The sequence below is a fragment of the Haliotis rufescens genome, unplaced genomic scaffold (assembly GCF_023055435.1).
Source record: "Haliotis rufescens isolate VD_foot unplaced genomic scaffold, xgHalRufe1.0.p SCAF_3, whole genome shotgun sequence".
Lineage (NCBI taxonomy): Eukaryota > Metazoa > Mollusca > Gastropoda > Lepetellida > Haliotidae > Haliotis > Haliotis rufescens.
In genome coordinates, this window is record NW_025964001.1 from 8289334 (window position 1) to 8303230 (window position 13897).

Genomic DNA, 13897 nt, shown 5'->3' on the forward strand with positions numbered 1-13897 from the left:
CTTTTGTAAATGACAAACAACAAATGACATCCTCTCAACTGGGTGAACATACAAACAGAAATCTTTCTGAACATGATCCACTACACTCATTGGATTCCAAAGTCAATGTTTCTGTAACAAGAGTGTACGATACATCATAACATGATCTGATGTACAAAATACTTACTGTTTAATGCTTATAAAGTTCCAATAAAATATGAAAACGTCCAGAAGTAAAATATCCTGCACATAGTACATGCCCTCCACAGCAGATATCAGTGGGGATGTGCTCCAGTCTGGTTGCTGTAACCCAGCCAGCTTACATAACACAGACAATGGAACCAATTATCTGGCCAGTATTGTTTGTAGGGATTACACAACTGAACTATCACTGAGGCAAGATAATCAGGAAACGTTAGGTCATTGCTGCTTAAATGAATTTAAAGTGACCTTGCAATTGATGCTGAGCAAGCATTTCTTCCTTTGCACACATTCATGCTACCACCCATTAACTTGCAGCAAAAGGAAGACATTTGACCATATTTCATCACTTTAAACTTCTGTTAATGAGAAAACACTTTCTGATATTAATCAGCCAGCAATAAACTATTTTTCAGGTACAGATTAAATACCTCGACTGGCTAACTACCAGCCACCTTAAATTGACACAAAAACTTGCAAACATTATGAGTGGTTAACACAATTAACTAACTATTAAAGAAATAACTAAAACCAAGCATGAAATACTCATATTCCCTGCCAAGATGACATGGCCAGTTGTGAGTGAGTGAGTGTGTTGGGTTTAACGCCGCTTTTAACAGTATTCCAGTTATATCATGGCGTGTCAGCTTAATGTGAAAGGAAAGCCCGAAATTAAGCCCACGAGCACGGGTATGGTGCTGACAAACTTTGAAACATAATTGGTGCGAAACCTGGATTCGAACCCACAATCATAGGTTTCTGGCGTGCCCAAGGGACGCAACTCTGCACAGCAAATCATGGCGCCTTAGACAACTGGGTCACACATGCCCCCTGGCCAGTTCTGTCCAAGGCAAGAAATACTGTACAGTTTTCAAGATCTGCTCTGGAAACGAGCACTACCACCATTTTCAGTCTAAGTCAAAGTCATTGCTATGGAAACTCGAAAAATAATTGTTTCTCTAAACCCAAACTATCAAAAGGCACCAGCACAGACCTATCTACCGGTATATGCCAAATTTGGTGAAGAAATATTGTACTTTTTTCAAGATCTGTTCCGTCAAGGAACACTACCACCATTTTCAGTCAAAGTCAAAACAAAAAAAGTCCATTTCCATGGAAACTCAAAAATAATCTTTTTTAAAATCTCAAACTATCAAAAGGCATCAGTTCATCACCAGACCTATCAATGTGCCAAGTTTGGTTGAGATATCTTGTAAGGTTTTTTAGTTCTGCATCCGAAACAGAAGGTGACGGATGGATGATCGGACGGAAGGAAGGACGGACAGCACCCATTCCTATATCCCCCTTCCACTTTGCGTCAAGGGATAATAAAAACAGTGTACTATCTACTTGCTGATATTCTTTCATCAGTGACAACGTACAAATCCTTCAATCTTTTATTCAATTAATTTGATCTCTTTTGATTGTGGTCACAAAAGGAAAGTAAAATTGCAAAATAAATTTTTAAAGACATTTCTCAAAAGAATTGTTGCTTGGGTGAAATTTAAGGGAAAACAAAAAAAACTTAAAATATTCTGCTTTATTTTCTTACCATACTTTTTTTTATTTTCTTACCAATCTCAGCATGAAGAAAGGGCATTGTTATTTCCTAAATAATGTGTGATCTGAGAGACGAAGACAAGGTTGTGGCATTTCTAACTGTAGGGTATACAGCAGATAACAGTCCCATTATTTGTACATTACTGCTTGCTAATTACCATCTCATCTGGACAATCTCACTATAGAAGGACCTACCTTCAGCCTCAAAGGTCTCGTCCTGAATCCCCCGAGGCCGAGGGGCATCTTTCCGTCTTCTTTTGATGTGGAACTCATTGTCCTGTACAACAAAGACAAAGGTAAGCTTACAACTATTGGATTAGTTCTTTGATATTGGACATATCTTACATGATACACTGAATTACATATTTAACAGAGGGCCAAATATTGTTAAATAGGGCTGGGACGAGTCCAAATTTACTACCCAGGTACCCCCCACCCCCTATTACTCAACCTATGCGGGTACCCGCTGTAGATTATAAGAGATAGGTACAAACTGTCAGATTGGGAAAAGTTTGAATGTAGCCCTGGACAAAATGTATTTAGATACATATGTAAAATGATCTGGTCATGCATACACTAAAATTTACTGCATGCAGTTTTATCTTTATTCAAACATATAAAAGTCAGAAGGAATGGAAGCATAGTCAGAAAGAAATGGGAACATTAGTGACTTATAGTGTAACCAAAGAGTTTTAGATAATTTTTGTCATTAAACAATATATCATGTGTCTAACCACAGGTCCGGGTAGTCCTGTGGGTACCTGAGTCTTACTCAGTACCCACCCGACCCAAGTACCCGAGTTTCCCGTCCCAGCCCTATTGTCAAAGGTGCTGCAATTCACAGTAGAGAGTTGTCTCCCTCAGTTGCCAGGATCTGCTGTTCAGGCATGACTTATAGGGCTGTTACGATTCACTCGCATGTTCGGTGAATTGAACCATATCCATTCATGAATTGAATTCATATTCGTGGCCACTAATATCAAATATTTATGAATATGCAATCATATGCATTTACATACCATGTACCTAAACACATCCATAAGAACATATTTTATGCATAGATTTCTTCAAAGACAACACTCTTACAATAATTCATTTGACAGTATTGTGATTACTGGTCATTGTCTCATTTGAGCAGATACTAGTACCTGGATAAGTGCAGTATATAAATGTATGATATATTAATAATTAAGAAACCATGTCAAATAATTTGTTGTTATTGTTTCCTCTATTTAGCACCCTGGCACTTTGAACAATCAGGTAATGGAGGTCCAGCAGTAGAGACCAAGCACTTACTATTTCAGACCAGAACTGCTAAAATGGGACCTTTTGTTTCTAAGCTTTTAAATATAACATATTCAGCGCTTATAATAGAGATGCCAATTAGAGTGAGTCAGTGAGTGAGTGAGTATGGTTTAACGCCACTTTTAGCAATATTCCAGCGATATCATGGCGGGGGACACCTTAAATGGGCTTCACACATTGTACCCATGTCAGGTAGCCTGTCTTACAGACCCTGATACAAATATATATCAAATACAGCCCATGCAAGTCTATAATTTTTTGCAAGTCTAGATCACTGCAGTATCAGAAAATGAAGAGAGTCACTGGGCTCCTTTTTATTATATTTTTATTAAGATAACTGAACAACTGTTTTTTTATGTACGATATGTTCATTTCAGAGACTAGATGTTAGTCTACCATGTCAGGAATCGAACCCGGGTCTTCAGCGTGACGAGCGAACGCTTTAACCACTAGGCTAACCAACCGCCCCAGATGCCAATTAGAAATCCAACACTTCATGTGTTATATGTTGCTTCATACCCCTCACTTAGTTGAGGCAAGTGTCGATAAGAGACCTGGCACATATTAGATATTATATAGCACATCGCTGTATCTTTGAGATATCCTCCCAACATATAGAGTAAACTACGGTTATAACAAACTCTCTGATAACGAACTGACGGATATAACAAACTTACTTTTTAGTCCCAACTATTTGCTGTAGTTATGCTGTATATATGCTTATAATGAACTACGGTTATAACGAACTAAAAATAGTAGTCACTTTGAGTTCGTTATAACCGTAGTTTACTGTATCATTTAATGGAAGTCATGGAGCTCCTGCCAATAAAACTAATGTTATCTTCACTATGTTCAGCAGGAGGGAATATTAATTCTTTCATGAGGTATTTGTAAACCATGGTAACGGATGCCAAAGGTAAAAAAGCACACTGAGCAATATGACACATGTAACAATACACTGAAAGATTTCAAAGTAAATGTTTTTTTGTTTGTTTGTTTGTTGTTGTACATCATACTCAGCAATATTCCAGCTACATGATGTCAGTCTGTAAATGATCGAGTCTGGACCAGAAAATTCAGTGATTGATGTCATGAGCATCGATCTTAGCAATTGGGATACAATGACATCCATCAACCAAGCTTGACAACCCGATCCCGGTAGTCACCTCTTACGACAAGCATAGTCGCCTTTTACGGCAAGCATGGGTTTTACCCCAGATCTTCATAGGGCTTAAAGTTATTGAAAACAAACTATTTCAGAATTAATCCTACTGATTGATACATACTGCCTCAAATTTAAAATTGTTAGAATGTGATACTGTTCACAAGATAAACCACAGATGATATGACTGCTTATTTAAATATCTAGCTGATTCAATATTCCAATGGTTGATGCCACCATATGACAGCTGTATGTTTAAACAGTATGTTACATTAATCAATAGAATAGGGATGTAGCTGTGAGATGCTGCAGTGAAAGCATTTATTTTACCTCACAGTCAGCAATATTCAAACTACCTGTGTATTACGGAGACCTGTATATAATGGAATCTAGGTGAGACAAAGAAACCAGTGACTGAAAGCTAAAATCAACATTTTATGTTGTCAGGGTACAATGACACATCAATGACAGAACTTGTCCTATTCAGACTGTTGAAATTGTTACACATCTCAGGGTATCGACACAGGTTGACAAACATGAGGTACTGTGGCCTTCTCTGGCCCACCATCCACACAGGGTGACAAACATCAGATACTATGGCCTCCTCTGTCCCACCATCCACACAGGGTGACAAACATGAGATACTGTGGACCCCTCCGGCCAACCATCCACACAAGGTGACAAACATGAGATACTGTGGACCTCTCTGGCCTGGCATCCACACAAGGTGACAAACATGAGATATTATGGCCCTCTCTGGCCAACCATCCACACAAGGTGACAAACATGAGATACTGTGGCCCTCTCCGGCCAACCATCCACACAAGGTGACAAACATGAGATACTGTGGACCTCTCTGGCCAACCATCCACACAGGGTGACAAACATGAGATACTGTGGACCTCTCTGGCCAACCATCCACACAGGGTGACAAACATGAGATACTGTGGCCCTCTCCGGCCAACCATCCACACAAGGTGACAAACATGAGACACTGTGGACCTCTCCGGCCTACCATCCACACAAGGTGACAAACATGAGATACTGTGGACCCCTCCGGCCTACCATCCACACAGGCTGACAAACATGAGATACTGTGGACCCCTCCGGCCTACCATCCACACAGGGTGACAAACATGAGATACTGTAGACCCCTCCGGCCTACCATCCACACAAGGTGACAAACATGAGATACTGTGGACCTCTCTGGCCTGGCATCCACACAAGGTGACAAACATGAGATATTATGGCCCTCTCTGGCCAACCATCCACACAAGGTGACAAACATGAGATACTGTGGCCCTCTCCGGCCAACCATCCACACAAGGTGACAAACATGAAATACTGTGGACCTCTCTGGCCAACCATCCACACAGGGTGACAAACATGAGATACTGTGGACCTCTCTGGCCCACCATCCACACAGGGTGACAAACATGAGATACTGTGGACCTCTCTGGCCAACCATCCACACAGGGTGACAAACATGAGATACTGTGGCCCTCTCCGGCCAACCATCCACACAAGGTGACAAACATGAGACACTGTGGACCTCTCCGGCCTACCATCCACACAAGGTGACAAACATGAGATACTGTGGACCCCTCCGGCCTACCATCCACACAAGGTGACAAACATGAGATACTGTGGACCCCTCCGGCCTACCATCCACACAAGGTGACAAACATGAGACACTGTGGACCTCTCCGGCCCACCATCCACACAAGGTGACAAACATGAGACACTGTGGACCTCTCTGGCCGACCATCCACAGAGGGTGACAAACATGAGACACTGTGGACCTCTCTGTCCCACCATCCACACAGGCTGACAAACATGAGATACTGTGGCCCTCTCTGGCCTACCATCCACACAGGGTGACAAACATTAGATACTATGGACCCCTCCGGCCAACCATCCACACAGGGTGACAAACATGAGATACTGTGGACCCCTCCGGCCTACCATCCACACAGGTTGACAAACATGAGATACTGTGGACCCCTCCGGCCAACCATCCACACAGGGTGACAAACATGAGACACTGTGGACCTCTCTGTCCCACCATCCACACAGGGTGACAAACATGAGATACTGTGGCCTTCTCTGGCCAACCATCCACACAAGGTGACAAACATGAGATACTGTGGACCCCTCTGGTCCACCATCCACACAAGGTGACAAACATGAGATACTGTGGCCATCTCTGGCCCACCATCCACACAAGGTGACAAATATGAGATACTGTGGACCTCTCTTGCCCACCATCCACAAAAGGTGACAAACATGAGATACTGTGGACCTCTCTGGTCCACCATCCACACAAGGTGACAAACATGAGATACTGTGGCCATCTCTGGCCCACCACCACACAAGGTGACAAACATGAGATACTGTGGACCTCTCTGGCCCACCATCCACACAAGGTGACAAATATGAGATACTGTGGACCTCTCTTGCCCACCATCCACACAAGGTGACAAACATGAGATACTGTGGACCTCTCTGGCCCACCATCCACAATAGGTGACAAACATGAGATACTGTGGACCTCTCTGGCCCACCACCCACACAAGGTGACAAACATGAGATACTGTGGACCTCTCTGGCCCACCATCCACAATAGGTGACAAATATGAGATACTGTGGACCTCTCTGGCCCAACACCCACACAAGGTGACAAACATGAGATACTGTGGCCCTCTCTGGCCCAGCATAAACATAGGGTGACAAACATGAAGTACATAGAATACATGTAAACCTTGTATTAAACTATAAATTCTCCATCAAACATAGGATAGGATCGGTTGAAAATGAAGTATGACCTATAAGCTGTGATGAAGGATCAGATGTTCAAGGAATCAATCCTGATTTGGTATTTTGGAATATTAATTATTATATTTATTTTCTCAACTACTCAATGCCATTTCAAGGCTCTGACCTTTCCAGATGGTGTTTGGGTATAAACCATTCACGAAAGTCAATAGCAGGTTAACAAAAACAAGAACATTTGTCTATGAGGCATGGTTGGTTGGTTGGTTGGTTGGTTGGTTGGTTGGTTGGTTGTTTAATGCAGCACTCAGCAATATTCCAGCTATATGATGGCAGTCTGTAAATAATCAAGTCTGGACCAGACAATCCAGTGATTAATATCATGAGCATCGATCCACACAATTGGGATCGATGACATGCATCAACCAAGTCAGCGAGTCTGACCACCCGATCACGTTAGTCGCCTCTTTTAACAAGTATAGTTGCCTCTTACAATAAGTATAGTCGCCTTTTACGGCAAGCATGGGTTGCTGAAGGCCTATTCTAGCCCGGATCTTCATGGGTCAGCAATAGTTTGTGCAGTGCTCAACATATTTGTGAGGTAACACAAAACATCTGCAAATTTCAGTTATCAATACAAGTATGTACACATCCAGAATAATACTGATATGGACTCCTTCAACAAATATTGACTGGACAGGCTGTAAATGCAACACATGCACTGAGAAATCTGGCACATTAATGATACATACGGAGCCACGTGAGACTTTCTTCATTTTATGATGCATTTTAAAGTCATTTCCAACACTGTGCATGTGTCATCATTGATTATTGTTCACGAATCAGCCTTTAGTTATTGTCATACGCTTGTTGCCTATTGATTGCTCCCTCGATACACCCAGGCACAGATGGCCATGTTGCTGGAATCAATGTGTTTGGACAGTGATGTTTATATATGTATTCACTGTATGTAATGCATGATGCCGTCATCTCAATACATTTCAAATGCACCACCTCTGGTGATTAGAGCATCTGCCTGGAGTGAGTGAGTGAGTATGGTTTTACGCCGCTTTTAGCAATATTCCAGCAATATTACGGCGGGGGGACACCAGAAATTGGCTTCACACATTGTACCCATGTCGGGAATCGTACCCGGGTCTTCGGCGTGACGAGCGAAGGCTTTAACCATTAGGCTACCTGACCGCCCCTTCATCTGCCTGGAGAGCAGAAAATCAGTGGTTCTATCCCTGGACTGGTCATCTCTGACTCAGTTTCCTGTGTCTGAGTGGGGTGTTCATGTTAAACCAAGGCATGGTATTTCACTGGGCTTGCACTATCAAACAAACAATAGTCCGGACTAGTACTAAGCAGCCGCATACTCACACATATGCATGTATACGTGCAATAATCTTGAACATGACTTTAAACCCAATTTCACCTCACCTCACCTATTCCCATTGTCATGTATCAGGGTCTGTATTGACCAGATGATGAGTGCGTGAGTAGTGAGTGAGTGAGTATGGTTTTACGCCGCTTTTAGCAATATTCAAGCAATATCACGGTGGGGGACACCAGAAATGGGCTTCACACATTGTACCCATGTCGGGAATCGACGAGCGAACGCTTTAACCACTAGGCTACCAGACCGTCCCGAGTGAGTGAGTAGGTTAATGCTACTTCAAACATTAAGTAAGGGTCAGACAAACTCCACACTTTGGACCCTTACTTGTATACCCTTATGCAACCAGCATGGGCGTGGGAGGGGGGATGTTTGTCCTGGAATCACAACAGAGAAATCCACAAATCAACTCAAATGATGTATGAAGCTGCTTAACCCATAAACAGGAAGAAATACTTTGTAATATATTTGCTGCTGATCTGCTGAGAGATTAAACTGTGAAAGCTAAAAAATCCTAATTCCCTTGAAGAGAATACTCACAACCCATCGTGTCCTCACAGTTTCCCTGGAGTCCTTGTCTCGGCCATGGTGTCATGAATGAAGTAGGATGTTGTTACACACACAGGAAGCTCATTAACAATGCTTCCCCCACCAGCCCTGCTCACACACAACATCGGAAGTCATCTGCACCAATGTACAAAGGTTGTGTTTGGTGACCTTGCTATAATTATCACTGAATCCTTTGTGGTGTTTTACATTGTTAAATGGGTACTGTTAACTAGAATTATTTCAATTTGACACCCTTCATAAACCTCGTCATCCTCCCAGGGATTTTATATGATATAACCAGAACTTTATTGATACAACTTCCGTTTATATTGTAACATATGAATGTTTCTCGCTAAAAAGATATTTTGCATTTGATCACAATATAATGAAATGTAAAATCAAATGACAAATGTTTTCTTTATTATACGACGGATCAAAAATGCAACCTTCCTATCTTAGCTCATTGAGAGTACCACAAGGCTACAGAGGCACTGATAAATAACAATGCTTTTTATCATGTCTTATAGAGTGCCTGTACGCCCGCAACAGATATTTTACGCCTGTTTCCTAGGTTCATAGAAAGTATGTTTGAAACATAAAATTGAAACAATAGTAATCGTAAGGATTATTAAACAATAGTTATCATTGTTAATAATTCTAAGAATACTACCTCTATTACTTCAGAAGTACTCCCACCCACCTCCCCAATTCATTGACCTCTAGTTGTAAGATGTGGGGAAAAAAGTGAGGTTCCTGCCATTGCATACGTCAAAGCTTGGGTGGTTACGATGCAAATGAGGAACAACTTATTGGGACCTCTAGTTCCAGTTGGACGTCATGGTGAAGGTGTTTTGTGAGGCCCACTGACAGCAAGAAACTACTTGTTCTATTGCGACTGATGTCCATGAAGCGAGACTCATGGCTAGGGCTCTGATTTCATGAGCTGAGCAGGATCAAAGACGTGGCGTGGAATTCTGAGCTTGTGTATAACTTGCTGCAACGGTAGCTTTAAGACAGCTCACTATCGTAGCCTTAGTGATGCCCTTGGAATGAGTCTTGCAGAATAGAAACAGTCTCTCTCTCTAGTGCTAGCTCACTGAGATACAATACCGCAGTTTAACATGAATACCCCACTCAGACTCAGTATACTGACTCCGAGCCGACCAGTCCTTGGTTTCGCCTCTAATGCCAAGCGCCAGACAGGGTAACAACAAGTACCTAATTGGAGCAATACCAAGGACAACCATACGCATGTTAATCAACAGTATGCCATCAAGGTGTCGTGCATGTATCTGAATGGCTTGCTTCTTTAGTAGCTTCCTGACGGCCAGATTTGCTGCTGCTAGCTTGGCTCCGACTAGATGAAATATGTATCTGACGGCTTGAGATTTCAAGATAGGATGCTTCTTGAAAAACAGTTGATTCCAGAGAAGACTGACGCTTGTCGAACCCCCGACTCAGTTGGAACGAATTCTACCCAGGGACAAACTTCTTCTTTGGAGGCTGTCTATATGAAGAGTCCTCCTGATCCCCGGTACGCTTCTGGGGATGGGAAGATCTGTGTGCCTTGGCAGCTAGGCTGATAGTTGATGCTTGGAATCCTTCCTTGTATCTTGTCTGACTTTGTCTATGATATGTCCCAATTTGCCGTTGATTGTCTTGGGAGCAGAAATTGGTTGTGACATTATCAACCTCTTGGTTTAGCTGGAAATATCTCTTGAATGAATTTGTGCTAGTATTTGTTGACGCTGACCCCATAATAGCTGTGAAGACATCCAGACTTGGGAATAATCAGGTCTGGACCAGACAATCCAGTGATTGATATCACGAGCATGAGATTTGGGTGCAGAGTAAGTCTTCCTGCATTCTGACTATGGTGTCTAGCAGGCTGTGGATAGGAGGTTGGAGTACAGGCATGAGGTGATATAACTCCTCGATGACATATATCCCTCTATATAATCCCTCTGGGGTGAGTCATCAACCTGATTAATCTCTTCATGAAACTCCGCTTCCACCTCCAAGTGACCGTGGGTATAGCTCCCAGGGGGTGGATATTTGTAATATTCTGTACACTCCACGTGTTCTCCGTGCAGTTCATCATCCGCTCATGTCCTGGATTCCTGTATGATTACGGTCTGTGCAGCTTGTGATCGCTGCCCATGTATAACGGAGCCTCTAAGTTAAACTTCGTCTTGGTTGGTTGGAGGTCTGGGGAGATCATATGTGTGGCCCATGGAGTCTGTGCGGCAACTGTACTGTGTCTTAACGGTTGGCTGGCTGGCTGGGCGGTCGGCTGGGTTGGCTAGATGTTGACTCTAGCACACACAGGAAAAAAGTGAGGTTCCCGCCATTGCATACGTCATAGCTTGGGTGGTTTACAATGCTACATAGGAACAACTAATTCTGCATTGTTTTATCGCAATATAGGTCTTGATTATCGATCAGATCATCTTGACTGGGCGCCACCGTTTTGTTTGAAGCAAATGCAAGTGATACGAGTGGTTGAATCCTATTGGTCAATAGGAGAGTCATAGAAAGGACATAACTCGTAATAGCCACTGGTGGTGCTACGATCGAGCCCAGGAATTCCAGCCTAGTTCGGCAAGGGTGGAAACTGGACTTTCAATGTCAGTTAACTCTCTTGCCTCGGGAAGATGTCAACCTTATAGTGTACAGCAATGCCATATGAAGGTAATGACAAAACAACCAAACAACGAAATGCCAACATCAATCTACTGAGTATGTTTCCATCATCCAAATATGCCAATGCAGCCAGGATCACAAGAAAGGATGAATGCCAGCTGATACTTCATTTGGAAAACTTGTTGCCTCTCCTTCCGAAACCATGGAGACAGCACAAAGTAAGACCTCCAGCATGTTGTGCTGGTGGATGGGTCTACAAAGAGTAAAGAGCCCTCAGTATTGCAGGGAGATGATTGGCCAAACCTGAAACAAACTCCACCAAATTTGCCAAAGGCTGCATGTTCTTCAACTTGAAACTTGCAAACAACGAAAGAAACATTCTCCAACAAAAATCAGTTTCCACAAAGGTCCCACAATATTTCAAATTTCAGGAACAACCAACAGTTTATTTTCCTGTACAAATACAATTTCACGCAAGTTGTTAAATAAAAGGAACTTGTTGCAGAAAATGGACTCAGCAGCTCAAGATGCAAATTCCAAAACTAGTATCTGCCGAGACTCATCATACTACTCCCAACCACTTGGTCATATAATCACAGATGACTTCTCTATTGTTGACGTCTTAGGTGGATCTACAATGATGACTGATGATTTGAAATTATTTTCTAAAGAATCACCATCACTGGCTTGATATAACCGCATAACACTACTCTTAACATCTCACTGAGGATCAGTATGGGCTGCCTTTCGGTAAAAAAATACAAAATTGACGTAAAGGACAAAAGAACGCAATAATAGTCAAATGTTATGAATAAAGTATTAAATGTTACTAATAAAGGTCAAAATACAAAAAATACAAACTTGAAATAACGGTAAAAAATATCATAGTTAAGTGTTCCGAAAAGACATCATATGAAAAGAAAGAACAATGTTTACAAAAGAACGTCAGTCCGCACGAAAGGTCACTAAACAGCTAAACAGCTAAAGGACATTGACAATAAGAACACCAGATGGCGCTGCAATTTGTTAAACATTTCAAGTTTAATCGGCTTGTTCCGCTGTGTATGGGTTGTCAGTGCGCACTGACGTTCTTTTCATATGACGTCTTTTCGTAACATTTGACTATTATATTGCGTACTTTCAACCTATATTTCACCTTTGTATATTTTAACCAGCATGTTTGTTTTGTATTTTGACTTTCATTTGTAACATTTGACTATGATTGCATACTTTTGTCCTTTATTTCAACTTAGTATTTTATGACCAAAAGTCTGCCCATAGATCAGGCTGAGATGCCATTTTCTAATCCTGTCTTGAACTTGGGTGTATACTTCGACTCCAAACTGAGAATGGCACAGCATATCAGTGCATATCAATGACTTGAGTTCAAAATATCATTACTATCCATGAAACATCAGAAAATTTGTCCGCTGATAACTCAGATACAGCTGCTGCACTAGCTTAGTTTTTGTTTTATGTTTAACGCCGCACTCAGTAATATTCCAGCTATATGACAGTGGTCTGTAAATAATCGAGTCTGGACCAGACAATCCAGTGATTGACATCATGATATGACAGCGGTCTGTAAATAATCGAGTCTGGACCAGACAATCCAGTGATTGACATCATGAGCATCGATCCAAGTGGGATACGATGACATGCATCAACCAAGTCAGCGAGTCTGACCACCCGATCACGTTAGTCGCCTTTTACGGCAAGCATGAGTTGCTGAAGGCCTATTCTACCCCGGATCTTCACTGGTCTGCTACACCAGCACGATCCTTGATTATCTCTCATCTTGATTACTGCAACAGTTTTTTTCGCAGGAACATCTCAAACAGACTTAAGAAATCTCCAAAGGCTTCAAAATTCAGCCGCTAGGCTGATCACTGTTTGCATGTTTGTTTGTTGTTTAACGTCGCATGAAATTGAGATACGATGATGCTCATCAACCAAGTCAGCTAGCCTGACCACCAAATCCCGTTAGTCGCCTTTTACGACAAGCATAGTCAGTTTTTAAGGCAAGCATGGGTTGCTGAAGACCTATTCTGCCCCGGATCTCACTCCTCATTGAAACAATCAGAAGAGAACATATCTCTCTGATACTAACATCTCTGCACTGGGTGAGCTGACATATGAGTGAGTGAACAAGATGGCTCCAGAACACCTCTGCGATCTGCCCAAGAGGTATGCAACAACAAGATCCCTCAGATCAACAAACCAACACTTAATTGAGCTGCCATCATGAATCATATGGAGCAAGATGCTTCAGTTCCACAGCCCCATCTGCATGGACAGCTCTGCTCACACTACATACACCAGACAAT

The 13897-nt window shown here is 42.2% G+C and overlaps 1 protein-coding gene across 7 annotated transcripts in view; it reads right to left on the reverse strand.

Annotated features, from left to right (window-relative positions):
• The window catches only part of LOC124140953 (trichohyalin-like), a 104084-nt gene that overhangs the window by 59851 nt on the left and 30336 nt on the right, over positions 1–13897 (reverse strand). For 4 of the 7 annotated variants that reach the window (XM_048403658.1, XM_048403655.1, XM_048403656.1 and 1 more), the window contains exon 5: positions 1936–2017. In XM_048403658.1, coding sequence (XP_048259615.1) covers positions 1936–2017 — 82 coding nt within the window. Of the gene's footprint in view, positions 1–166; positions 521–1935; positions 2018–7731; positions 7769–8918; positions 9033–13897 lie in introns of those variants that run through there. The other 3 variants (XM_048403660.1, XM_048403659.1, XM_048403661.1) reach the window with 3 other exon arrangements.